General features: G+C 40.1%; 1 protein-coding gene across 2 annotated transcripts; it reads right to left on the bottom strand.

The window, feature by feature from the left end:
• Positions 1 to 888: 888 nt before the first annotated feature.
• On the bottom strand, positions 889 to 24,400 carry LOC147301592 (hydroperoxide isomerase ALOXE3-like). Of its 2 annotated transcripts, none has more exons than XM_086283400.1 (14): positions 24,254 to 24,400; positions 23,961 to 24,163; positions 23,721 to 23,798; positions 23,358 to 23,480; positions 23,160 to 23,263; positions 17,312 to 17,478; positions 17,038 to 17,181; positions 15,241 to 15,444; positions 12,794 to 12,880; positions 12,514 to 12,683; positions 5,178 to 5,299; positions 3,796 to 3,896; positions 1,184 to 1,354; positions 889 to 1,068 (listed from the first exon to the last, which is right to left on the bottom strand). In XM_086283400.1, the coding sequence occupies exons 1-14, from the start codon at positions 24,398 to 24,400 to the stop codon at positions 889 to 891; spliced, it is 2,001 nt and encodes a 666-aa protein (XP_086139526.1). The 2 variants fall into 2 exon arrangements, with proteins under 2 accessions (XP_086139526.1, XP_086139525.1); XM_086283399.1 differs by having other exon boundaries at positions 23,721 to 23,805; positions 23,965 to 24,163.
• Positions 24,401 to 26,263: the final 1,863 nt, after the last annotated feature.

Genomic DNA, 26,263 nt, shown 5'->3' with positions numbered 1-26,263 from the left:
TCAATAATGGAATCAGAATCGCTAAATTCTTATTAATTTCGTCCTTACTGCTAGTATTTACTAATATCTTAGGACTCCACGCCTTCATCTAAATATGACAAAAGCAATCTGCAATAAAACGAGGATTTTGACTGGGTCAGTGTTTATATTCCATCTTTTACATACAGAAAACAGTTCAGAAAGAGATCAAATTATCATCATTTATGTCAGGCAAGCTTAAAAATCAGTTGATATAAACAGGGCCTAAGTATAGTTCACACAGAAAAATAACATAGTAAGCTCCTTCTTCACCCTTTAAATCATGTATTCACAGGCAGAAATTTCTAAGAATTTTAAATGAAACATCATAAAGTTATGCATTCATGTCTGTCTATATCTGTGTTAAATCTCTATGATCTCTAAAAATGATATAGATAGCTATTAATTTTCCTATTTCAAAGTAGGTACACTTTTTATGGATTCATGCAATACACTGCAATAAGACAAAAATATTGATTATATAAAGCTTGTATTGAAACAAAATTGAGAATTAAAAACCAGAGAAGTGCAAAGGAGACCTTATTTCTTAAAGCCCTTCTCACCCTAGCAGCTTTCTATCTACGTATTTACCTTTTCATTATCAAAGAGAGAAACAGCTTTAAAATTATGATTAAAAAAGTAGAAATCATTATAAATCAGAAACACTCTTTCCACTGATATATTTTCTAATTATGAAACATAAAACCTGAAACATAAAACCTGGTCATTGTATTAACTCAGAAGAATATTTTAGAAATTGCTGATAAACTAAAGTTAAATCAATAGAATGAGTTTCAGGCAGAGCTCAAACTTCACTTTCTTTTCTGTTTTTGTTACTGAACTAAAGGAAGAGAAGCTGCCTTCTAATATTCAAATGGACACACTGTTTTCAGTCACGTCAGGATCCAAGTATGTGTATGGCAGGTCCAACACTGAGTTTCTGGCTTTGATCTCTGCACTCAGCCTTTTGAGCTCTACTTGGAAATCCTTTATTTTTTGGCAGGGAACCTCCTCAGTGAAATGCTCCTCTGGGTACTGGCCAAGAAAGATCTGATGAGATAGATATGAGATCACTGGCATGTTTTGCTTCTTCCACTCAAAATGCATAGTTGTATGACTTTTGAATTTGACATTTTGATGTACATTACATAACTTGAACACTTACAGAGTCAGAGGACTGCTTGCTGAGTAGCCACATGACGGCCATGCCATGAACTGTTGTTTGAATATTGGGGAATGTATCTATCATGCTTTTTTCACTTGCTTTCCCCTTTTTAGTTGGTGGGGGAAGCTGCAAGGTGACAGGACTATTGGGCATCCAGGCCCCAAAGTCATACTACATTGAAGGAGTAAAGGAAAGGTCATTAATAGGCTCTGAAGCACATAGCAGTGTGATATTGGTGTTTGGTCAAGCCTGGAGAGTCAAGGGGTGTAATACACATTAGGCTCTAACTTGATTAAGGACAAACATGAAGGAAAAGAGTGCATCCTTAAATTGCTGACCCAAAAACTAGAAATATTTGATGAAGAGATCTTTAAGAGCTTGAATGAAGGTGACTGGACTAGAAAGGGATCTCAAGATTGCATTGTAGGTAGCCAACACCACCCCTGTTTATTGGTCATTCAGTGGACATTGATGGCTTCTTTCACTCCTCTTTCAAACCATCTCTGTCTTCTCTGTCCAAAATGTGAATACCATCAACCCTAACTCTTTTGATCTCTACAGCCACTTCATAAACACATGGGACAACATAGAAGAGTCACGTCGACAGGCAAGACGTTCAAGATGTTCCTCTGCATCTGAACAACAAAGGTCACTCTTTTGAGGATGCCAATGTTCGCATTTTGGACAGAGAAGACAGATGAGTAATGAAAGAATTCATCTTTGTCCACTGTGGATGATCATCCTTGAACAGAGGTGGTGGTTTATGACACCAACTGTCTGCCATCTATAATCCAATTTTGAGATTCCTTCCCAGACACTTTAACCATCTTAAATTGGTCAGAGTGGGCACGCTCCATTTTGCTTAACTATTTTTAAATCCCTGTAGAACTGGAAACACGTAAGCTACCGCAAATTTTTTTTTTTGCATATGAAACCGGAGGAGTTGTGCTTACATTTTATGCCATCAGCTTGTCCTAGGTTACGATTTCCTTCCACATATAGCAAACGCTCTGTGTCCACACTACCGTTTTCAGTAGTTTTCAAAGAGTTGTGCATCCACATTGAAATGGCCAAAAACGCCTATATTCAAGCACAAAAGCGAGTGAGAATTAAACAATTTGAAGAAAAGCTATCTGGAGCATGTAAATACTGATATTAATCTTTAATAGGGCTGTTAAAATTGAGAGCAATCAAAACAACTGCTGTATAATGCCCTTTGTTCAATTGGTCACATGACTGCATCACATGACTAAAATGCGTCATCGTTTTAGAAAGTCTGCGTTTTCCAGCGCCCACACTGCGACAGGACACCTCCAGTTTGAAATGTATCCATTTTCGAGAGCGTTTCCAAAACACTGTGTTTTTCCTTGAGGAAAATGCCGGCTCAGTCTGGAAAACGATGCATTTTCGTTTGAAAACGCATTCGTGTGGACATAGCCTTAGGTCAAATGGCCCAGGATGTGAGTGGGCACTGGTTCTTATGTAGCACTTGCTACTCTCCTGGAGACTCAAAGCACATTTTCCTATGTCTCCATAAGTGCTTTCTAACATTCACACTCCACTGGATGCATCATAGAGTTACTTAGGGTTAGCATCTTGCCCAAGGATATTTGGCATACAAACTCGAACTCGACAGGGTTTGAACCACCAAAATTCCAACTAGTACGGAGCCTGCTCTACCACCTGAGCTTCAGCCATCACTAAAAATTTAATGTGAAAAGCAAGATGGACCTGAGATCATCAGTCAAGCCAGACTCTAAAATTAATATTCTCTTAGGACTTAAGTAAACTTACCTTTTATAAATTATCCTGCCACTAACAAAGGAACACTTGTTAACTGAAGTGTTTTCCCAAATTGAGAGAAAAGTATTCATGGAGTTGGCAATAATTTATTTTGCTAACTAAACAATGCTCCTTTGCCTTTAATGTCTTGAATAATGCTATATCATCCAGGTAAGTAAATTGAGGTTGATTCTGTTCATCTAGATGTAGCATTTTCAGTGGAAGAAACATTTCGTCACTCATCCAAGTGACTTCTTCAGTCTCAGCTGACTGCAGGTTTCCCCAACCTTTACGCAATTACTGACACTAGTGCAACTGAAAGGGATGTGAGGTCAGTTCGTTTATCATGAATATGCAAACTGTCATGACCTTTGATCAAAGGCAACTTTTCAAAGCCCACTGATCTAAGACCATTGATCAATGGCCATGAGCACTATTTAATGAGAGTTGGGGAATGGCTTCAATCACAGCATTGTAAGGCGGTGAAAGATGTACCCTTAGGCCTCCTTCTCGATTCAGAGATGTTTTTTCCCTTCTTGTGTAAATGGCCTCCTTGACTCCCTGTGTTCCTCCCTGTCCAGGATGTGTTCAGGTAGCTGAGACTGAAGTCACTTGGAGTAGTGACGTTTCTCCACTGAAAACTTTACGTCCAGATGAACAGAATCAACCTTTTGGGGCTTAGCAATTGAAATTTGTAAAGTGATTGTAGTTTATTTCTGATATATTGTAAGGTGGTTAATCTTACCACTTTAAGGTCTTGAAGGTTCTTGCATGGCCTTAAACTATTACAACCTAAATAAATGAAATTAAATGATGTTAGAAGGTTTCACCTGCCCAGAGTTGACAGCTGAGTGCTGGGCAGAGCAAGTGAAGATCACCATGGTGACGAACTTGACCATCTCATCCACAGTGCTGAATTTCTGTGGAATTCCTGATGATCAGAACAAAAAGAAATGGCATTACTTCAATACACTGGGGAAACCAAAGTAAAGTTGTATCAAAATTACAATATTGTAGGTGCACATAAAGTTCTATTATCATAATAAAGTCTCACATCATGCTTTGGTCAGTGTATATAATATATAGGTAGTCCAAATATGCCAAAAACTTTAAACTGCTCTAAATGCTCAGATTCACACATTTTTTAGGATGGGGTAAAGTGTCCAATAGTAGGGATCACTACTAAACTAAACACTACTTACACTTTTTTTAATGCTAAAGTGGGAGTAGCACAAAGGTAATCCACAGGCAGTAACAGACTGCCCATCTACCTGCATCTACCTGTTGTTTTCAAGGAAGTAGGGTACTCCTGATTTTGCTGTTGTTGATCTTTTAGCCAGTGGAAGAGACAAGTGAAGTTATGACATACAAAATGCTGAAGTGGATCAAAATGTTAAAAAAAATGTTTCCACCACAGCCAGTGTCTGTATTGTTCATTTTATATTTTTAGTCTTTGATTTTTCTTCTACATTTCTGCTGTCTCCCCCTTCTGTTTCCCAGCCCCTTGTGAACCAATCAGAATTTGACCATGGCCATTCATGCTCAGCAAACTGCTTATGGGATTTTGGTTGACTGCATGGGAGCTTATTTGCAGTGGTTTCTAAACTGAAACATGTACGCAGACGGACACATTTGTGGGACCGTAAATCACGTTGGGTTTTCACCCAAATTCTGCTCAATGTCAAGGTCATCTTCTTGTCATTTTTACAGGCAGTTTTTCACATTCACTAAAATCTGTACTGATAAAAGTTCTAGTTTGGACTGTGATGTTCAGAAAATGAATGCATTCTTGCACCCCTTTACCACTGAAACATAAATGCCATCATTAAGTTTAGTTATGGTATAAAAATGTAAGATAGTTTAGAGCTGGTCAAAAACTTGGGCCACACCATTGACAAAGTATATCTTAGTGGTCAATAATAGTTGGTGAATGAGAACCAGTTGTCCTAAATTGATTTACAGGATTTTATTTCTCATTAGTTTGTGCATTATAGCCAGTGAATGACAGAAAAAAAGCTATAACTTTGCTTCTGTACTTTGATGTTATTTTTTTGGTAGGTATTACAATAACCTGTGAACTCGAATAGATCATGGACCAAACGACTTGGATCTATATATTTGAACTGCAAATCAGGCATTTAAATTCTAGTAGAGTTAAAATCTAAAATCACAGAGCTTTAAATGAGCAGAGTAAGTCCAAAATAAAGCTCACCTGTGCTTGCTTGTGAAAGGAATCCATGTTCATAAATGTCCTGAATCCACTTCTGCAGTTCAGAGTCTTTCTGGACTTCAGCATCAGTCTTGTAGTAGGAGGTGAGAATTTCTTTCACAAACCTTTGAAATATAGAGCCATAAGCAATGAAGCACAATCCCAATTTAAATACAGATTTCTTAAACACACTAGACCATAAAATTTGTTAATGTGTATAAAATGTGCTATTTTTTCCCCAACCTTTGGATCTTTTTTATATGAAAACTTTTATTTTCTACATAGTAATGGATGACAGTAAAGGAGGCAGGGTATGAATTTTTTAAGGTTGTTTTCAAGAAAACCAAGCCATGGGAGTACCTCAAGTCTACTAGACCCTAACCTTAACCTAAAAACAAAAGTCTTATAAGAACCCTCGTGAAGCTGATTCTGATCATCTTCTTGTGACGTTTTTAGTGGGAGAATCGCTCTGTCACTCATCCAAACAATAATTGTGCATAGTGACCGAAACTTGTACCACTGACTATCACATGTGTTGGGGGCTGTCAGGTCACTTTCATGATCATTAAGAAGTAAAGTGACATTGCCATTGATCAATGGTAGTGTGAAAGGACTCTAACTATTTTTTGGAGGTCTGAAAAGGTTACTCAGGGCGTTTTAGACTCCAATGATTTAATTGTCATCTATTTTGGAGCAGTTGTTTTGGTGCTGCCACAGGCCTGAAAAACAGCCTGGCTATTCCTGTTTATCAAACTCCCTTAACTCTAGAACAGTGGTTCTTAACCTGGGTTCGATCGAACCATAGGGGTTCGGTGAGTCGGTCTCAGGGCTTCGGCAGAGCCTCCACCGCGGGGTCCGGACACACCCGAATTATCGTGTAAATTTGTGATGACACGGCCCCTTTTGGCCATCACTGGCTGCAGATGATCATGCTACACTGCTTGGCGGAATTTAGCGCGCAGTAGTCAACGTGTGACTGTCGTGGTAGTAGTTCGTGTGATTTTTTTGTTAATATTTTAATCCATACTAACTATGTCGGGAAAAAGAAGAAAGTGGTTGGACGAATATGTACAATATGGATTCACATGTATCACGGAACGTGATGGGAGTGAGCGTCCTCTCTGCATGATTTGCAACGCCAAGTTGAACAACTCTAGTCTCGCACCAGCAAAACTAAAGGAACACTTCTTGAAGCTGCAAGGAGACATTGAATACAAGAACACAACACTTGCTGAATTCAAGGATGAAGAGAGACAGATTCGATGAAAGGCCCACTCTGCCTGCTCTTGAATTTTGTATCTGTTAACAAACCGATCCTCACAGCATCGTACGAAGTTGCTTACCTGATCGCAAAGCAGGGCAAGCCACACACCATTGGTGAAACACTCGTGAAACCAGCTGCATTAAAGATGTCGAATCTGATACTCTGAACAGCGGCCGAAGGTAAATGATTCCAAATTCCTCTTTCAAATGACACCATCAGCAACAGAATAGAAGACATGAGTAAAGACATCTTGGCTCAAGTATTCGCAGATCTGATTTCAAGCCCAGCAAAATTCAGCCATCAACTCGATGAGAGCACAGACGTTGCTAATCTAAGCCGGATTAGCTTTTCAAAAAAAGCTACCGTTATGGAAACGACGAACAGAGAACAACAACTTCGCAAACTTCCCCCTTCTGGACAACTGTGTAAGTAAGATCGAAGATGTGTCTGGAATCGGAGATATTTCTGTATTCACGGAACTGAAGCAAACTATTGCAACGCACTTAGATGAGCTTGCAATGTCTCTCGACAGATATTTTCCTACGAGAGAGTCATATCCAGCATGGGTGAGACAGCCATTCACTTTTGCTGATTAGACAGCAGATGTCAATGATAAATACTTTGACGAAATCATTAAATTTCAGCAGAGCCAGGTTCAACAGCAACTCTTCAGAACAACAACGCTCTCAAAGTTTTGGTGTCGACAAATGGACAAGTATCCAGTTATTGCTAAGTAAGCCCTGGATTTTTTTATGCCATTTGTTACAACATATCTTTGCGAGCAATCCTTTTCGAGGATGCTGGACATAAAAACAAAGAAAAGGAACAGACTTTGCTGTGAAAATGACATGAGACTGGCACTTGCCAAGGTAAAGCCACGCATATCTGAACTGGTCTCTCAAAGGCAACAGCAGAAGTCACACTGATTTGCAGGTATGTAATTTGTTGTAAGTTTGTTCATTGTGTTGGTATTGTTCTTTGAACAAGGTGATGTTCATGCACGGATCATTGTGTGCACCAGTAAAAAAACACATCTATGTCTTGAATTTGAAAAAAAAAAATCAGATTTTATTTTTCACTAAAGAGGGGTTCGGTGAATGCACATACAAAACTGGTGGGGTTTGATACCTCCAACAAGGTTAAGAACCACTTCTCTAGAAGGATAGAAAGAAATTAGTTTTCTAATTATAACTTCAATAACCATACTTGCTCATCTATCTTCTTCTTGATTTAAAAAATGTAATAAAAAGTGTATCAGAATCTCCTGAGGGATTTTTTAATGCATGCCAGTGAACCCATTCTCAACCACAACAAATAGATTTGAGTTCTATTTTTTCTTTTTTTTCCAAAATGTTGCTCTACATCCAGTTACACAGCCACAAATAAAAAACACAAAGGGAGATTGAGTCTGAATGCAGTCCCAAATGGACGGTCTGGAGGAGGAATAATGTGAGAGACAGTTCTGGGGACTGGCCTTAAGGAGGAGTAGCAAAGGAGAACCTCTCTGGAGGTTGAGAAGGAGACCAGCTAAGGTGGGGAAGCCACACTAGAGGCTTGCAATAATAGACACAGTCCTTGTGGATGGCCTCGAGACAAGAGACCAGAAGAGAAGATGGAACCCCTCCTGTGGCTTGATAGGGGGCTAGTGACGGTCAAGGAGACTGGACCCCTCCAGAGGTTTGGCAATGGCTAGTTGCAGAGGCTTCACAGGTGGTCTAAAAGCCAGTGGGTGGAGTGGGGCAGTTTATCATGGTGGCCAGCAACAACAAGGCAGGAAAAACCAGGAACCAGCTGTTGAGGCATACTCCATGCAGTGGCCAAGGAAGAGGCTGGTGATCAGAAAGCAGGGCATTAGACTACAAGATGGCCTTCAGAGAAGGAATGGAACGGTTCTTGATCCAAAGCATCTGCCAAACATTTTCTGCTCTTGCTCTTGACGAAGGCGGTCGCACTTTTCTCCTCTCCTCCTCTCCCTTAGCTTCCCTGCTTAGCCTCTTATGTCCTTGTCTAGTCTCGTGTTTTTTGTATTACTTTTCCCTGGAACACTCTCTCACAGTCTGTTCTCTAAAACCTAAAAGTGGAATCATGGATTTGATCAACTGGTCCCTAAATGCAATTGACACCCCTTTCTCAATGAGAACTCACAATAAGATCTCTGAGTGCAAACTGGATTACATCTTGAAGAAGCTCACTGTGGTCGTGAGTTCTCAGAATTGGCTCTTTGAGCACAAGAATGACAACATCAAGGAGAGCAAGTTTGATAACATCATAGAGAAGCTCATGGCTCTCCAACGGGAGATTGAGAGACCAGTGTTGGACTGTTAGAACAGCTTTGAAATTCATATGAGTTGTTCGCACTAAAGTAAAAAACACCATCACTTCATGCGGATACCCTTTCGGCGCCAGCTGCAGTCTCAAGGCTGGAGCCAAACAAAAACACCCTGATAATGACTGTGTTTAGACTGTTCCTTCCCAGTCCACGCAAGGCCACCTGGGCTGGCTGGAAGACTGTTTACTTAGCCTAACAGGGCGAAGGACACTGTCTCAGCTGAACTCTGCACGTGGCGAATAAAGCCTTGATTGATTGATTGATTGATTGATTGACAGCGTTGTAGCATGGGCATTTATGGGTGCCAACCAGGGTTTTAATAGTTTTGCAATTTTCATTAGTTTTTAATTTTATTTAGTTTTGACTTCAGATTTTCAATTTTATATCAGTTTTAATTAGTTTTTACCAGTTGTTTGCTAGATTCGTCTTTTTTTTTAATCCTTAGTTTCAGTTTAGTTTTGATTAGTTTCAGTTATAGTTTTAGTTTTGTTTGCAATAATTAAGTGAAACAAAATCCCAGTTTCATCATATCAGTCATGCTCTTCTGCTTATCCTTGGGTATGTTGCTATTCCAGCTACCATACCCTGCACCCTGGACAGGTCGCCTGTCTGTCGCAGGGCTAACACGCAGAGACAGACAACTCACATTCCCACCTATGGGTTCTTTAAATAAATAAATAAATAAATTAGGGCAGATGAACAACCATTGATACCAGGCAACTTGTTTATATTATTGTATTTTGCACAACTCTGTTGCTTGTGAAGCTCGCACACAAGAATTTCACTCACATGTGCTGTACCAATGTACCTGCACATGTGATGTGACAATAAAAGTGATTTGATTTGATTTGATTTGAACTATAAAAGGTATATCTTAGCCCGAATGAGACTATTAACTCTTGCAGCACCGGGTGTTCATATTTTGGTTCAAGTGAATTGATAAACTTCTTGAAGGCTCACACAGTTGTGTAGATATCCCCGTCCTGTTGTCTCGGGATGCATCACACTGCCTGGCCTGGGGTTAGATTCTGTTTCTGGGGATTAGGGTTGAGTGTGCTCCCTTACCTTCTCAAGGTAAGCTAGGTTAGCCTTCTTGTGCGAGCTTTTCAAGTGCAGTTTAAGGATTGTGGGATTTTTTTCCTTATAGAAATGTCCCTCATAATTAGGGATGGGTATCGTTTAGGTTTTATCCGATACCGGTGCCAAATCGGTACTTTTTAAACGGTGCCGGTGCTCAAACGGTGCTCAAACCGGTGCTTAAAGAATGGAGAACACAAAATTGGTCCAAAAACCTCTCATGTTTAACTGTTTTCCACTTTTTCTTTGGTCATTTTAGCCTTTTTGGCCAGGGTGAAGGGAGTATCTGCCATCAAACAAGAGGACAGCCGCATGTAGCTATGATGATGTTTGCTAGTTCACCTTACATGCATTAATGTAATAACGTGGTTAGCCTACTCAACGTAAATTACACACGAACAACATTAAGCTACTCACGCAGAGAAGAACGGCTGCTGCTGCCATCATCATCATCATCCTCATCATTTCTGCTACACTGGCAGGACTAGGGGCCAGGACTCTCCTCTTCGTGTTTTTGGGGGATGTTGCATAACAGGCAACCCACCCGCAGTAGATGTGCTCGGTGTGAGGTCTCGTAGCAAGCTATCAAATACGGCACATTTCTGGGCTTTTAAAAAAAATGCTATGCGTCGCCAGGTGTTTCATCAGATTTGAGGTGTTACCTCCTTTGACAGTATCACAGTATCACCTTAAAGCACTTGTTGCAGGCTGCTGAGTTTGCATATTTTGCTGTGAAGTACAGCCAGACTTTTGACCGCTTCGCCTTGGGCATTTTTAATCTGTAGCTTTGCTCTAAAGGAACGTACGTAACTGGCCCACCTACTATCCTCGGAAACGTAAAATGATTGGCTAGAAGTGTATCACAGCTCAGGAAAAAAAAGCACCGAAATAAAGCACCGAAATGTGCGCTGCTTTTCGGTCTGGTTACTACCGTTTATGTCAGAACCGACACCGGTACCCATCCCTACTCATAATTTGTCGCTTTCCACTACAAGACACTTGCTTTATCCAAAACACAGTCATATTCAAAGTAATCCCAAATTGGACCTCTGCGCTTTCTCCTGACTTTTCCTGACATGATTCTGCGCGTGGACGGAGCAGCAACACAGACGATTTGACTAACGTACTTGCCACCTGCTGGCATAATGAGACACAGCAAGAGAAAAACCTGGAAACTAAACTTCATTTTCACCCTTGACTATTGTATGACACACACACATCAATGAAAACTAAACACATTTTTGCTATAAATTCAATTAATTTTAGTTCGTTTTGTGAACACTCATTACAGTTTTAGTTAGTTTTCCTTTTTTTCGCAAAGTCTCGTTTTTAGTTTTATTTCCATTAACGAAAATGTTTTTTCACTTCTAGTTTTTGTTATTTCGTTAGTATTCGTTAACAATAATAACCTTGGTGCCAACCGAACCAGAGCACTAGTATTTATGATAAGACTGCTGATAGAAGTACCAGAATGAGTTGGGAAATGTATAAAGCTGTGCTTGCTGCTCAGATTTAGCTAAATGCTGCAAAACTGATCAGACAGTTTCACAGTGTAAATAGATAATCACAAAAGAAACCCAGAACTATTTTAAGCTAAAGAAATTAGATTTTCTTCCTTAACCACAGCCTTCACCTGATCCTAAGCCAACAGCGCATGCTTTTTTAGTTACTGAAGACAAAAGTGAATGTAGACAGACCTACAAACAAGAAGCAACTAAAGATCACTGTGGTAAAGGCCTGAGCATCTCAAGGAGAAAGCGTAGCATTTGGTGATCTCCATGGCTTTTCATCTTCAGGCAGTCATTGGCAGCAATGGACCCAAGCATTAAAATCTGCACCTGTGTTTAAAATTAAGTTATTCAAATTAATTTTAAGCCCCTGACAACAAGTTACTATGTTTAAACATGTATAAAATATGTATAAACAGCTAGTTCAATACTTTGTGCTTAACCCCTAGAGTTAAAGCTGAAAGTCTGCACATCTTGATGGACTGATTTAAAATCCATTGCTGTGGTGTAGTAAGACAATATTATAAAAATGTTGTTACACTCCATATATTTCTAGACATAGCTCTATATTTACCACCATACTGTAATAAACTGTTTGACCCAAATTTAACACATGAGCATCCTGATAAGGCTTTTTATTTGAAAAAAAAGTGAGTTTTTCCCCACTGCTCCACAAACTGACCAATTAGGCCTAACCTGATAGTTAGACTAATACCTCTTTTCCCCTTTTACCGACTTGATTCTACTCTGTCTTGGTCATTTTCCTTCGCAAATGAGTACAGTGTGTGGGTGGATGGGTGGGGGGGGGGGGGGGGGGGGTTGAGCAATGTGGCAGAAGCTCCCATTATGTAATATGTATTCAACACAAACAAAGCAATGGAGGATGTCAAGGCGATGGTATACTGCCCCTCTGACTTTTCTTTTTGTCAGACTGAGGAAACCACGGTGTTGGGTTTTGTGTTGCCCTTTCCCTCATTTCCAGGTTTCAAATATGGAAGTTTTGATTTTTGCAGTCTACTGATGTCACATTTTTAGATCAACTCAGGTTGCTTGGAACGCCAGCCGAGTAGGTACTAAACAAAGTATCTGGTATACCACCTAATGGAAAACGCTAAAAATAAAGTTGACCCGAGTAAGCACTCAGAGGGAGAATTAGAGAACCTGAAGATGATTTCCCAAAGCTTCAATCCATCATCCCTGTAGTAGAAATTTGGTACATCTTTCAGCCCACGTTCTGCAATATCATCTGGGATACAGAGGGAGCTGTAGGTCAGGGAGGATAACGATTTCTGCAGGATTGTGATTACACCCTTTCCACCAGAAGCTGCATACTAGAGAACAGATACAACAAATACAAGTGAGAAGCAAATACTGTACACAATAGTAAAAAAGAAAATGTTGTTTAGGTTTTGGTCTGTTCAGTGTGTTGGTCTTTTCGTACCCGAGTCAAAACTCCCGTCTTAGATATTAGAAGTTGCCGAGCTAAGACGTTAATCTGAAGTGTGTAGCGAGTGTGAGGCATCAGAAGCTGGCAGAAAGGGAGAAATTTATTAGTAAGAAAATAACTTTTTCCTTCCTTATTTGATGATTTCAACGCAGTCATGTGAAAAAGAATTTTTAAACAGGTTTCTATGCAGTCTTGTGAAATTCTTACTACACTGTCACACACCTGGACAAAAATGACTCATATGTTCGAATGCTGTTCATAGATTTCAGTTCAGCATTCAACACCATAATCCCCCAACAGCTCATTCAAAAACTGGTCCAGCTGGGGCTCAACACCTCACTGTGCAACTGGCTGTTGGATTTCCTCACCGGAAGACCTCAAGCAGTACGGGTCGGCAGTAACACATCCAGCACCATCATTTTAAACACGGGGGCCCCGCAGGGATGTGTGCTGAGCCCCCTCCTCTTCACTCTGCTGACCCATGACTGCACTCCATCATACAGCTCCAACCTCTTCATCAAGTTTGCGGACGACACAACGGTGGTGGGTCTCATTAGCAACAGGGATGAGACCGACTACAGAAGTGAGGTGAGACGCCTGGCCACGTGGTGTGCTGACAACAATCTCTCTCTGAATGTGGAGAAGACGAAGGAGATTGTTGTGGACTTCAGGAGAATGCACACCCAACATGCTCCTCTGACCATTGACGGAGCGTCTGTGGAGAGAGTGAGCAGCACCAAGTTCTTGGGTGTGCACATCACAGAGGATCTCTCCTGGACGTACAACACCACAGCACTGGCCAAGAAATCACAGCAGCGTCTCTTCTTTCTCCGCAAACTAAGAAGAGCAGGAGCACCAGCCCCCATCATGTACACTTTCTACAGAGGCACCATCGAGAGCATCCTGTCGAGCTGCATCACTGTGTGGTTTGGAGCCTGCAATGCGTCCTGTCATAGAACCCTCCAACGCATAGTGAGAGCTGCAGAGAGGATCATTGGTGTCTCTCTCCCCTCCCTCCAGGACATTTACAGCACCCGTCTCACTAAAAAAGCCCTTTGCATAGCGGCTGATCCCACGCACCCAATGCAAAGCTTCTTCAAGCTGCTGCCGTCGGGGAGGAGACTGCGGAGTCTCCAGGCCAGGACCAGCAGGCTGAAGGACAGCTTCATCCATCAGGCTGTCAGGAAGCTTAACTCCCTCCCGATTCTGCCCCCTCTCCCCTCTCTCCTCCACGGTCTCACTGAACTCTGTCACACACACACAAACACACACACTCTCTGACTCACTCACTGGCCTGCACCAGTTACCAGTCACTTTGTGGAGCATTGGACTGCCATTACCTCATAAGACTTTGTTGTTACACTTTCTCTTACCGTACACTACTAAATCTCCATTTGCACTATTTGCCTATTTGCACTACTCTGCCTGGTTTACACTCAATGTCACTTACCCATTATATTGTATATTGTATAGCTTTCTTGTTATATGTAAAATTGTATTTATTTAAATTTTTACTTTTTAATTATTTTACTTGCATTTTTAATCACTTTTATATTTAAATATATTTAAATGTTCATTTGCTATTTATCTAGGGATTGAGAGTAACGCAATTTCTATTCTCTGTATGTCCTGTACATGTGGCAGAATCGACAATAAAGTTGACTTTGACTTTGACTTTGACTACCTCTTAATAAGAGGGCCAGTGGCACCCAGTTGCTGCTGATGAAATGCACAAAGCCAAGAGGTTTTGAGAGATGTTTTTGAATTTTGTTTAAGCATTGTATTTTGGATTATCTTTGTTTTAGGATTCTGGTCTCAGTATAGTCGCAATTCTTTTTAGTTCAGTCCTTTATTACAGCTCTGTGTTTCCTGTTTGTTTTCTCTGGACTTCTCAGTTTTGTTATCCAGGTCTTAGTTTTGTTTATATTCGATCTCATATTTCTGTTATAATGCCTCCCGTGTTCCTTGTGCATTCTTGTGAAGTCACTCTCGTCTCAGTGTTTGTTTACCTTTCTGTTTTTGTTTCAAGTCTATGTTTCTGTTCATGCATTCGGTTTTTTCCCATTTTATTTTGGTGGTCTTTTGTCTCTGGTGCCTTGTGTTCTCCCTCTGGCTGTTTGAGAGTTCCTGATTTTTTTTTCTCAACTTGAGTTATTTTTATAATGTTCTTTGGACAAATGAGACTAAAGTAAAGATGTTTGATGACAATGCACAGCACCACATTTTGTCAAATGTGGTGCTGTGCATTGTCAGCACAAAGACCTTGTACTAACTGTTAAGCAGAGTGATGGAGAAGTGATGAGCCAGAGGAACTGGACACTACATTAGTGCTGCTGCATTGACTTTCCACATCTTTTCCTTTTTGAGAAATTGACTGGCACTAGTTAGTGCTATATTCAACTCCAAGGCACAAAAGACTTAGACTGTTTAGCCTCAGTTACCTTGTACAGTGGATGCACCATGGGCAGGTTACGCAGCAGTGAGACTGTAAAAACCTCAGCCAGCAGGTGTGTGCGTAGCAGGTGAACACTGACTTCATAGAAGTTGAAATCTGCACTTCTCACAAAGATTTTGGCCATCAACCAGTCATACTCAGAATCAGTAGGAAGGAAGATTGGGTTGTCCTTTGCTGGTTTCTGCTTTAGCTGAAGAAGAAGGAAGAGATATGCTTTTAATTCATTGCATTTGATCTATTATCCTCATTATTTGATGAATAACCATATTTTGGTTACTTATTTAGGTGAGTTTTGTCATGTTCCTGGGTCTTGACTCAGAGGGTTAAGTGTTTTTGTCTGTGTCCCGCTCCGGACGCTTGGCATATAGTTAAACTCATCCCATACTGTTTGAGTTTAGCAGAATTAATTTTTCGTTTAATAATGTATTGCTGATTGCTTTTTTGATGGCCAATTAAATTATGCAGTCACATTATAAATAGCTGCTATCTGAGCATCCCTCTCTTACTTACCTGTTGCCCTATACATCCAGGTCTCTGCTCATGTGGCTTCCGTAGCTGTCACAGGTAGGAGTCATGTTTATGCCGCTGCTTCCTCAGTCTGTATTGGTTACACTGTAGCTGATTGATTCTGCTCATGCTTTTGTAGAAACTTCCTGCGGATGCTTATATTCTCAGAAATATGTGTCTCAGTAAGATGTGGTGTTTATCCCCTTGATTCTGTAAGTTTCCCTACTTCTGGGCCCAAGGTCTTAATGCATTCATTCAGGCTGCTCTTTTTAATGTGCTGTAACACTTTGTATCTTGTTTTATTTAATATAATGAAGCCTCATCATTGGGGTAATTGGCAACCTCTCTGGTTTTTTATTAGCATCATTTATATGCAGCACATGTTCAAGCTCAGTTTTTAAAACCTTATGATGTAACTACAGTCAATGGGCTAACAGTTTACCAATACACCAAATATCTGAATGCTTCAGAGAAGAGTCAGAGCTCAGGATCAGCAATTTTTCAATTTCTCATAGTGAGTCATCCAAAATATGTAGTAGTTAGATATTACTGGCTAACCTTGGATTGGGCATGGATAATCTCAGATGTTCTCTTGACTCAAATTTAGGCAATGTTCAGTATCTTCTCCCAGCAGGGAAATCGGGGACCCTCACATTGTCTTTTTTTGTTTTGTTTTTTTTGTTTTTTTGTTTTTTTTTTTTGGGGGGGGGGGGGGCTGATGCTCATCCTCCATCCTCAATGTGCTATTGTTTATATTTTTCTAACCATAGGTCTATAGGTAGCCACCACGTAGCAAACCATTATATGCCAGCTAGCCCAATTTCAATAATGCTACAAACATTGCTGCTGTTTAGTTTTCTGCCGTGTGTTCTGTTTCTTTTTAGAAATCCATTTGTGTTCTTTTTTGCTTTGCCTTTTATGGGTTTTTTTGCATCTTAAGAAGAAAGTGTGCCCTCTTGATGCATGCTAAATCATTCAGGTCTGAAAAAACATTTCATCACTCATCCAAGTGACTTCTTCAGTCACTGCAGGTTTCCCCAACTTTATAAACAGTACATTTGCACAATGACTGAAACTAGCACCACTGACTAACGATGGGCTGCGAGGTCAGTTTCTTGATCATTAATATGCAAAGTGTCGTGACCACTGAATTACAGCCATGATTGCTGTTCAGGGAGTTGGGGAATGGAATCACAGCACTGTAAGATGATGAAAGATGCACCCTTTGACTTTGTCAACTTTGTCAAGCATTAGTATTATTGAGTGTTGAACTCACCTGAATAGCAATTGGCATCAGCTTATTATCAGGGGTTTTCTGAAGCAGAATAAGAGGAGCCATCAGATACTGCTTCTTTTTGTTGATGGTGTTTGGTTGCACTCCATCCAGAAGCTTGTAGTCACACAGGAAGATGTTGCCCTTCTGTTTGGAATTCCAGAAAGCATTACTGATGATTTTATGTCATGCATGCAGTTTGAATATTACAATTATGAAGTGAATGTACCAGTAAGATCAGCCAGTCATCATTAGTTCAAGAGAATTAAACACTTACCATCATTTCGTCTGCCAGACTTCCCCGACCATGGAGAGAGACCATGTCACCAGTGACAGGAAAGTTCTTTGGGAGTGCTTTACAGCATCGGATCAACATGGGGTTGACACCATTGAGAAACTGATAGCCAAATAAAGAGTCTTCCTTCCAATGTTTATGAACAAAGTCTGGAAAAATAATATTTTTTACTTGATTTTGGAATACAGGAATCACCACCTAAAGAGTCTTGATGCATGCTATATCATCCCCAAAAGGTTGATTCTGTTCATCTGTTCATAGCGTTTTCAGTGGGAGAAACGTTTAACCACTCATCAAAATAACTTCTTCAGTCTCAGCTGACTGCAGGTTTCCCCAACTAAACAGTACATTTGCACAATAACTGAAACTAGCACCACTGAATGAACAATTGGCTGACTCAGTTCCTTGATCATGATCATTACTATGCAAATTGTCATGACCACTTAATGAACAGTCGCGGTGCAAAAGTACTGTTTATAAGTTTGTGGAAATCTGCAGTCAGCTGAGCCTGAAGAAGTCACTTGGATGGGTGATGAAACATTTCTCCCACTGAAAACGCTACGTCCAGATGAACAGAATCAACTTTTTGATCCTACCTAAAGACAACATAGTGCCCAGAAATCTCCGATGACACAGGGACAATTGGGGATTTCCCTGAAGGAAGTTTTTTGATCTCCAAAAACCTTTGTCTGTTGTTAAAAAACTTCTAGCTGGAACAAACACTAAGTTGCACTGGGGTGGTCTACAGCTTAGTACAAAGGGGTTGGGCTCAGAATTGGAACTTCCAACTCTGAAACCATAGTTCACAGTCAGAAAAGGATGGATTGCACAGATCACTGCATTAAGATGAAGATAGAGGTAACTTCAAAATCACATGCAAAGAAACGCACAGAGGATTAACAGCAGATGATCCAGCAAAGTCTACAGGGAGGTCAGGCCTATTTATGCACAAGCACACACATAAACACACATAACAAGTGAAAACTAACACAAAGCATATGCAGGAAGTCAAACTGATGTTGGACACAAATGAAAACAAAATAAAAAAAAGGAACAACCCAAACCTGAATTCAGATGGCCAAACATCAAGTACAGAATAAAATAAACATGAAGAGTCTGAGGATGAACAGAAGGCAGAGGAGGGGCGGATAATAACACACTGAGGGAGCTGAACACTCAAAAGATTACAAACTCAAACAATAAACTGTGGTTTAATACAAATGTAGCCAAGTGTACAAGTATACAGATAATAATATTTTCTACTTTAGTTTAAAAAAATATCAGTTTAAGGTGAAAAAAGAGCTCTAAAAATTTCTTTGAATGCATGTTCTTTGTTTATATTTATGTTAAAACAAAAATGTTATTGAGTAGTTTAATTTCATTGTTTACACAGTTTCCTGTTTTCTGCATGTAGTGTGCACTTTAATTTGTTCATTTTGGTGATTTGTGTCATTGCATATTTTGGTCACCAGGGGGCAGTGCTTAAGAGTTTACTGCAGTTTTACCAAAACTTAGAAAAAATGCATCTTGGGAATTACTGTTTTTTACAAAAAGGTGATATCATTGGCAAGAAATCAATGATGCAAAGGACCTGCACGTGCACCTTAGGGCGGCTATTTTCTGTGTGTAGGGGATAAGTTGTGATATCATATGTGTTCTCCAGTATCCAGGTTTGCTGAAATATTGCTGTGGAATCCAGAGGCCACTGCCATATTTCTTCTTTGTATATATTTCATTTATTTTACCTCTTTTATTTCTCTGGTCCATTTTTGATTATTCTGTCTTCACCGAAAACAAAAGACTGCACATTAAGAACCCCAGTAATTGTGTCCTGTGAGGTTATTCATTTCTCAGGCTATACAAATAAGGAATTCAAAACTAATATTTTAACAGTAGAGCAATCTAGGTTTGTACTCAAAGCTCATTTTAAACTGAACTGTGAACAGGAAGTCAAAAAATACAACAAGAACTAATGCTCAGATTTACTTGTATGATAAAAGCACAACTGAAAAAGACTAAAAATGATCAAAACGTTCAAACACTAGAATAATAAACAGGAAACTGACATACATTGACTAAGAGTCCAAAAATCAACACAAGAAACAGACTAGAAACCATTCTTGTTTTTAAGTGTAGTTGAATATATTTGATTTCCGGTGTACTCACCGGTACATTTTTCGATTATTTGGATTTATTTGGATTAATTGGATTATTTGGATTCAGATTTGAATGAACAGGAACATTCACACTCAGGACCAGATCGATCTCTGCCAGAGATTGACTTGCAACGCTTGTCCTCAACTTCTGTTATTTCAGCTGAATGTGTTCTCACGTCTTCTTCTCAGTGAGCTGCACTAGCGTAACTGTTTGAGCTATTTTAGCCTACCTGTTCGTTGCTCGGGCCGGCTTGGCTCCTTTTCCTCCACATAATCGAAGATGTGGACCAAGATGTTCCTGAGCTGGTCGGCACTATTTTGGATTCTCCTGATGCTCGTCTACCATCCTACGGCTGGACTGCTCCGCTATACAGCCGCTGAGCTCCTGCGCCTTCGCGGGCAGCTATCGCTCCCGTCGCCGGCGGAGCTCCACTACCACCCGGCATCACTTTCCAGCCTCGCCGGAGATACATCCATCGCGGGTCCCGCAGGATTTTCCATAACTCCAATGGAACTAAATCGTTCTGGTCTGCTACTTGCCGCCCTCGCAGGAACCCTGATCGGGCTGTTAACCATCGATCTCTAGCCCACCTGCCCAGGGCGCCCACCGCGATTAGCAAAAAAGAAGATACTCCACTCAACTTCGGTCTTCTAAACATTCGTTCATTGACAAGTAAGGGACCTCTCACCCAAGACCTCCTATCTGACCGTAAGTTTGACTTTTTCTGCTTAACTGAAACCTGGCAACAACCTGATGACTTTTCTCAGCTAAAAGAATCTGCTCCTCTGGGGTTTGTTTACTTTTCTAAACCCCGCTGCTCAGGTTGTGGGGGTGGTCTCGCAATCCTTTTTCGCCAGCACTTGAAAGTCCTGCCAGTTAACGTTGATACCTTTAGTTCTCTAGAGGTCCTTGCATGTGAGCTGACTGGACCCATTCCCACCATCATAGCTACTGTATACCGCCCCCCCAAACCTAACCCTGTCTTCCTCAGTGACTTTGCTAATCTACTAACCCATCTTTCATCTCTCTCCCCAAATGTGATCTTGGTGGGAGATTTCAACATTCACATGGACAATAATGACCTTCTGCTCACCAGAGACTTTTCCTTCTGTCTCGAAGGCTCTGAATTTAAACAATTTATCGACTTTCCCACTCACTCTAAAGGACACACCCTGGACTTGGTCTGCTGTTCTGGTCTTACTCCCTTGAATCTTTCTGCTACTGAAATCCCCATAACTGACCACTTCCTCCTTTCATTTAACCTTACTCTCTGCTGCTCTTCTACCAAGCCAACCCGTCTCATCTTGTTCCGCAACATCAAGAACATTGATATGGACATTCTCACTACCAGTTTGGACAATGTTCAGATTCCGGACTTCTATTCTACTCCTTATGATTTGTTGTTATATTATAATAATTGTCTATGCACTGTCCTTGATTCTCTGGCTCCTGTAAAAACCCACTCTGTTTCCTTCGCTCGCTCTGCTCCCTGGTTTACCTCTGACCTCCGAGCTCTGAAGGCCAAAGCTCGGCAGATAGAGCGTAAATATAAGAAATCTGGTTTAACTGTTGATTCAGAAATCTATAAATACCACGTACTTCAGTATAAAGACTCCATCAACAAGGCCAAACAAAGCTTCTACTCTGGTATTATCAGTTCTTATGAGGGTAATACAAGGACTCTGTTTTCAGTTCTCAACAAACTAATTCAACCCCCCAACGCTTTACCACCACACTTCTATTCCTCTGAAACCTGCAACTCCTTGATGCTGTTCAGGACTACGAAAATCAATAACATCCACCAGCAACTCAGATCAAATGTTGTGTCTACGCCCTCTCCAGAACCTTTTCTCCTTTTTGAGCCGTTTTCCACTTTTCATCTTCCTGATTTATCTGATATTTCCGAGTTCATATGTAAATCAAAGCCTGCCACATGTCATGTTGACCCCATGCCCACAGGGCTTGTGAAATCCTGCCTCTCTTCTTTACTCCCACTCATTTCTGCTATCATTCACTCTTCTCACACCACCGGTATCGTTCCCTCCTTATTGAAGACTGCTCTAGTCACTCCTATACTGAAAAAACCTTCTTTAGATCCTAACAACTTTAGCAACCTCCGTCCGATTTCCAATCTACCCTTCATTTCTAAGATACTCGAAAAAGTGGTTGCAGCTCAACTTCATTTACACCTGGTTAATAATAACATCTACGAGAGATTTCAATCTGGTTTTCGCTCATGTCACAGTACCGAAACTGCTCTACTTAAAGTCACTAACGATCTTCTAATCGGAGCTGACTCTGGTCTTCTCACCATTCTCGTCCTTTTAGATCTGAGCTCAGCCTTTGACACCATTTCTCACTCTGTCCTTCTAAGCAGACTTTCCTCTCTCGGCATCTCTGACACACCCCTCGCCTGGTTTCAATCATGTCTCCTCGACCGTTCCCAGTTTATTCAACTAAGATCATTCCGCTCTCGTCTATTCCCCGTCACCTCTGGTGTACCCCAAGGCTCAGTTTTAGGCCCTCTTCTCTTTATAATATACATCCTCCCTCTAGGTACCATCTTCCGCAAATTTGATCTTCAGTTTCACTGTTTTGCTGATGACACCCAGTTATATCTCTCTTGCAAACCTGATTCCTCCCTCCCACCTTCTTCCCTTACAGAGTGTCTATCCGAGTTAAAATCCTGGTGTACCTCTAATTTTCTAAAGCTCAATGAGGATAAAACTGATATCCTCCTTATTGGCACCAAATCCAACCTTTTGAAGGCAAACCATTTCTCACTTACCATCGATAACTCCACAGTTTTCCATTCTACTCAGGTTAAGAGCCTTGGTGTCATCCTAGACAGTTCACTTTCCTATAAATCTCACATCAATAATCTCACCCGTTCTGCCTACTTCCATCTACGTAACATTAACAGATTGCTTCCTTCTCTTTCCACCTAGTCTACGTCCATTCTTGTCCACAGTCTTGTTACCTCCCGTATTGACTACTGCAATTCTCTTTTGCATGGTCTCCTCCAAAAATCCCTCCATAAGCTTCAACTGGTTCAGAACTCTGCTGCTCGCATTATCACCAGAACCCCCTCTTACCAGCACATCACCCCTGTTCTTCAGAAACTTCACTGGCTGCCTGTGAAATTCCGGATAATTTTCAAACTTCTTCTGCTCACCTTCAAGGTCATTCATAACCTCGCTCATCCTTACCTTTCTGACCTGTTAACCACCACCTGTTCTGCCCGTTCACTTCGTTCTTCTTCTTCTATCCAGCTTACTGTATCTTCCTTCCGCCTCACCACCATGGGAAGCAGAGCTTTCAGCTGCTCTGCTCCCAGGCTGTGGAACTCTCTGCCCCCAGAAATAAGAAACATTGGTTCTCTCCCCCAGTTTAAATCCCAACTCAAAACTCATCTGTCCAAATCTGAATATTCACTGTGAATCCACTGTTTGTTAATTTCATCTTGTGCTTTTATTTTATTGTTCTTATTCTGCCATTGTTTTACTAAGTGTTTTATCCTATTGTAAAGTGTCCTTGGGTGACTTGAAAGGCGCTCATAAATAAAATTTATTATTATTATTATTATTATTATTATTATTATTATTATTATTATTATATAACATCGTGAAGTATGAGCAATGTTTGAGTGAATGAACTTCTGATGATTTGTTACCTGTTACTTGAGTTCGATGAGCGCATAAAAGATGACTAATATCATCTATGTGAGTCCAGTTTTTCTTTAACTCAGCCATTTCAATCAGTTCCAACTCTACCAGTCTAGAAAAGAAAAACATTACTTATTATGATGCTTATAATTTCATTAGATGTGTAGAGATAAAAAGAGATGTGTAACAGGACATGAATACTTCACCCTGTGACTGCAGTGTATTTCATCTCTGCTGTCTTGGTCAAGGAAAAATGGACATCATAGGGCAGAGACTGAATGCTGTTTCCCTTAATGCAGTGCGGTATCCCCTGTGCATATACATCCCAGCTGGGCACGATAGCGATAACAGAGTGGTGAGTGGAGAGCCTAATTACCAATGTATCTGCAGTCTCAATGAAGATTATATATAAACCTAACACACTTAAATTTTACATGATATTTTTTATAAATCCTGGTGGATTTTATGTGATATTTATTTGTTTCCATATTTCATTAATATACACCAAATTTTGATTTCAGGCAACTTAATGTTAAGATGCAAAATGTAAAAATACTCTAATTTCTTACCAAAAGACTTTCTGTCGCTGCTTAAGTTCCTGCTGCCGACTGCACCCACCAAGATGACTGTTGCTGTCATCAAAGATTCTGAGAGCTTCATAAAAGATTTGAAAAAGATAAAAAATAGTATATTATCATCTTTTAAAATACAGTATCATTGCAGTTTTGCTTGATCACCTTTATTGCCTCTTTATTGGTTATCTTTTTGGGTGTCATTGAAACGTATAAATAAGACAAGCACATTTCCACAAACCTGTCCCCTCTCTGAAGCAATAGACCTCACTGTCAGTAATCCAGTGGTAGATGGGGAAGTGGTAGGTTTTGTTTTTAGGGGATTTCACTTCCACCTTGGCAGGATACCAAGAGTCTTGGAGAAACCTTTTCTGTTTGTCTAACTTTATCATCACCAGCTTTCCAAGGGATTTGGGGCAGGACACAATAAAATGAGATACCTGGAAAAAACAAAACAAAAATAAAAACAAAAGATCCACATCACATGTAGTTTTAAATAGTTTTAATATGCAGAGGGGTTTCAGACTCACTTGCCCTCTGAAGAAAGATGGTTTCCAGCTTGTGAGATCAATGCGTTTGCTCTCTCCATCTGTCCCGACCAGTGTAATGTAGACGTTATTGAAAGTGGAGGCCAAGGCCAGATTGCCAGTGAACACGGTCACTTCATAGTTAATCATTGTCACCCTTAAAGTAGAAAAACCCAGATGAAGAGAGAATTTTAATAACCATTCTCAGCATCATTTGACCGAACATTTAATTCAAATTAGTACTTTATTCCATCATAAGTTGCAGTCCAATTATTGCAGATTGAAATAGTTTCATAAATAATCTGCCTTATCTCAGCAAATGAGACCAAGAACATCCTCTGAAGAAATGTTGATATGAAAAAAGTCACCACTAATATCTTTATGTTTTATAGGACTGCTCAGTAAGCTGCATCAGTCATTGCTGATCACAAAAGTATGAACCGGCAGAACCTGCAAAAACTATGCATACTACAGAGTTAGAAGGGAATTATCGTCAAGGACTGTTTTATTAAATTAGAATGAATTATGCATTTTATCCTTGTCTCTTTTCTCTCCTTCTTCCCCTCTCATCTCTCCACTGGTTGCTGCAGATGGCTGCTCCTTCCTGAGTCCTGTTAGAGGTCCCTTTCATTTAAGTTAGTTTTTATTCCCTTCATCTTTACGTTGATCTGTATTTTGAAATATTGATGTTCCAGAAGGAGTTTGATAAGTAAAAATCCTGAAAAATTATTAAATCGTATTAATTTTATTCTGTAAAATCCAAATGCCTGACTTCCTCTTCTTATTGAGTTCATTATGGCTCCAAGAGACATTTCTGAACAACTTGGGATGTTCAATATGGTAACTGCACTTGTGAATGTAGCTGAACAACAGTGAAAGTCTTAATTTATTGAGCCATTTTATCTCATTCAAACCTGAGACAGATTTCAAGTTGAACAGCTTCTTTAATGATGGGATAAGGCTATGGTGGCAAGGTCAGGTTCATAGACGTATTCTTAATAGGTGAAGTCAGTGCAGTTAGATAAGTGGTGGGTGCAGGAGTCCAAGCAACCACTGAGGTGTTTCTTTTTATTTTTTAAGGAATATTTTTGTTTATTGCATTTTATCATAATTATCTTATCTCACTATCTTACTTGGCTTCTTAGACTAACATTAAGTGCAGATAAGATGTCTGCTTTAGTTGTGGGGCTGACACTCTTTATATCAGTAACAGTATGCGAGCAGGATAACAATGACAAACAAAAACATCAGCTGCATAGTTCAAGTGTGGTGCTGATATGATCAGTTCTGTCACTTATACTATTGTCGTTTAGCGATAGACAACACGTTCTCACTCTCAAAGCGTCACATTTTACGCTAGGTGACAAATCGTCAACATATCACCAGTTTAAAAAGGTTGTGTGTGTGTGTATGTATATATATATATGTGTGTGTGTGTGTGTGTGTGTGTGTGTGTGTGTGTATATATATATATATATGTGTGTGTGTGTGTGTGTGTGTGTGTGTGTGTATGTACAGCAGGTGACAAGGAGGGGGAAGATGCACCAAGAGCTGAAAAGGGTTTGATTGAGCAGCAAGTTATTCAGTTTTTCAAAGACAAAGACATTCTTTTGGATAGCAAAAACATAGCTGCATGTCATACTGTTCCACAAAAACATACCAAGATGCCAACTATCATACTACGATTTGTGAACAGGAAATATTAAGTTGAACTGTTAAAGATGGGAAAGAAGTTAAAGGGAACCGGCGTATATGTGAATGAGCATCTCACCAAGAGAAATGCTGAAATTGCACGACAGGCAAGACTATTGAAGAAGGAAAGGCACATCCAAGATACCTGGACCAGGAACTGTAAGGTATTCATAAGACTTAATGGGACACCAGAACAAGCTAAAGTAATTGTTGTCAGAGACATTGCAGATCTTGAGAGATTTAAACAAAAGAAATAGAGTTCAATGTAGAAAAGAATTGTGTTGCTGACTGTGATATGAACAATATCTGATAAGTGTGAGA

This window comes from Aulonocara sp. 'chitande type north' Nkhata Bay, linkage group LG23, assembly GCF_057382095.1.
Source record: "Aulonocara sp. 'chitande type north' Nkhata Bay isolate Kocher_YH1m ecotype deep benthic linkage group LG23, A_spYH_male_GT1.1, whole genome shotgun sequence".
In the NCBI taxonomy this organism is placed as follows: domain Eukaryota; kingdom Metazoa; phylum Chordata; class Actinopteri; order Cichliformes; family Cichlidae; genus Aulonocara; species Aulonocara sp. 'chitande type north' Nkhata Bay.
This window is presented reverse-complemented; position numbering and strand designations above follow the sequence as displayed.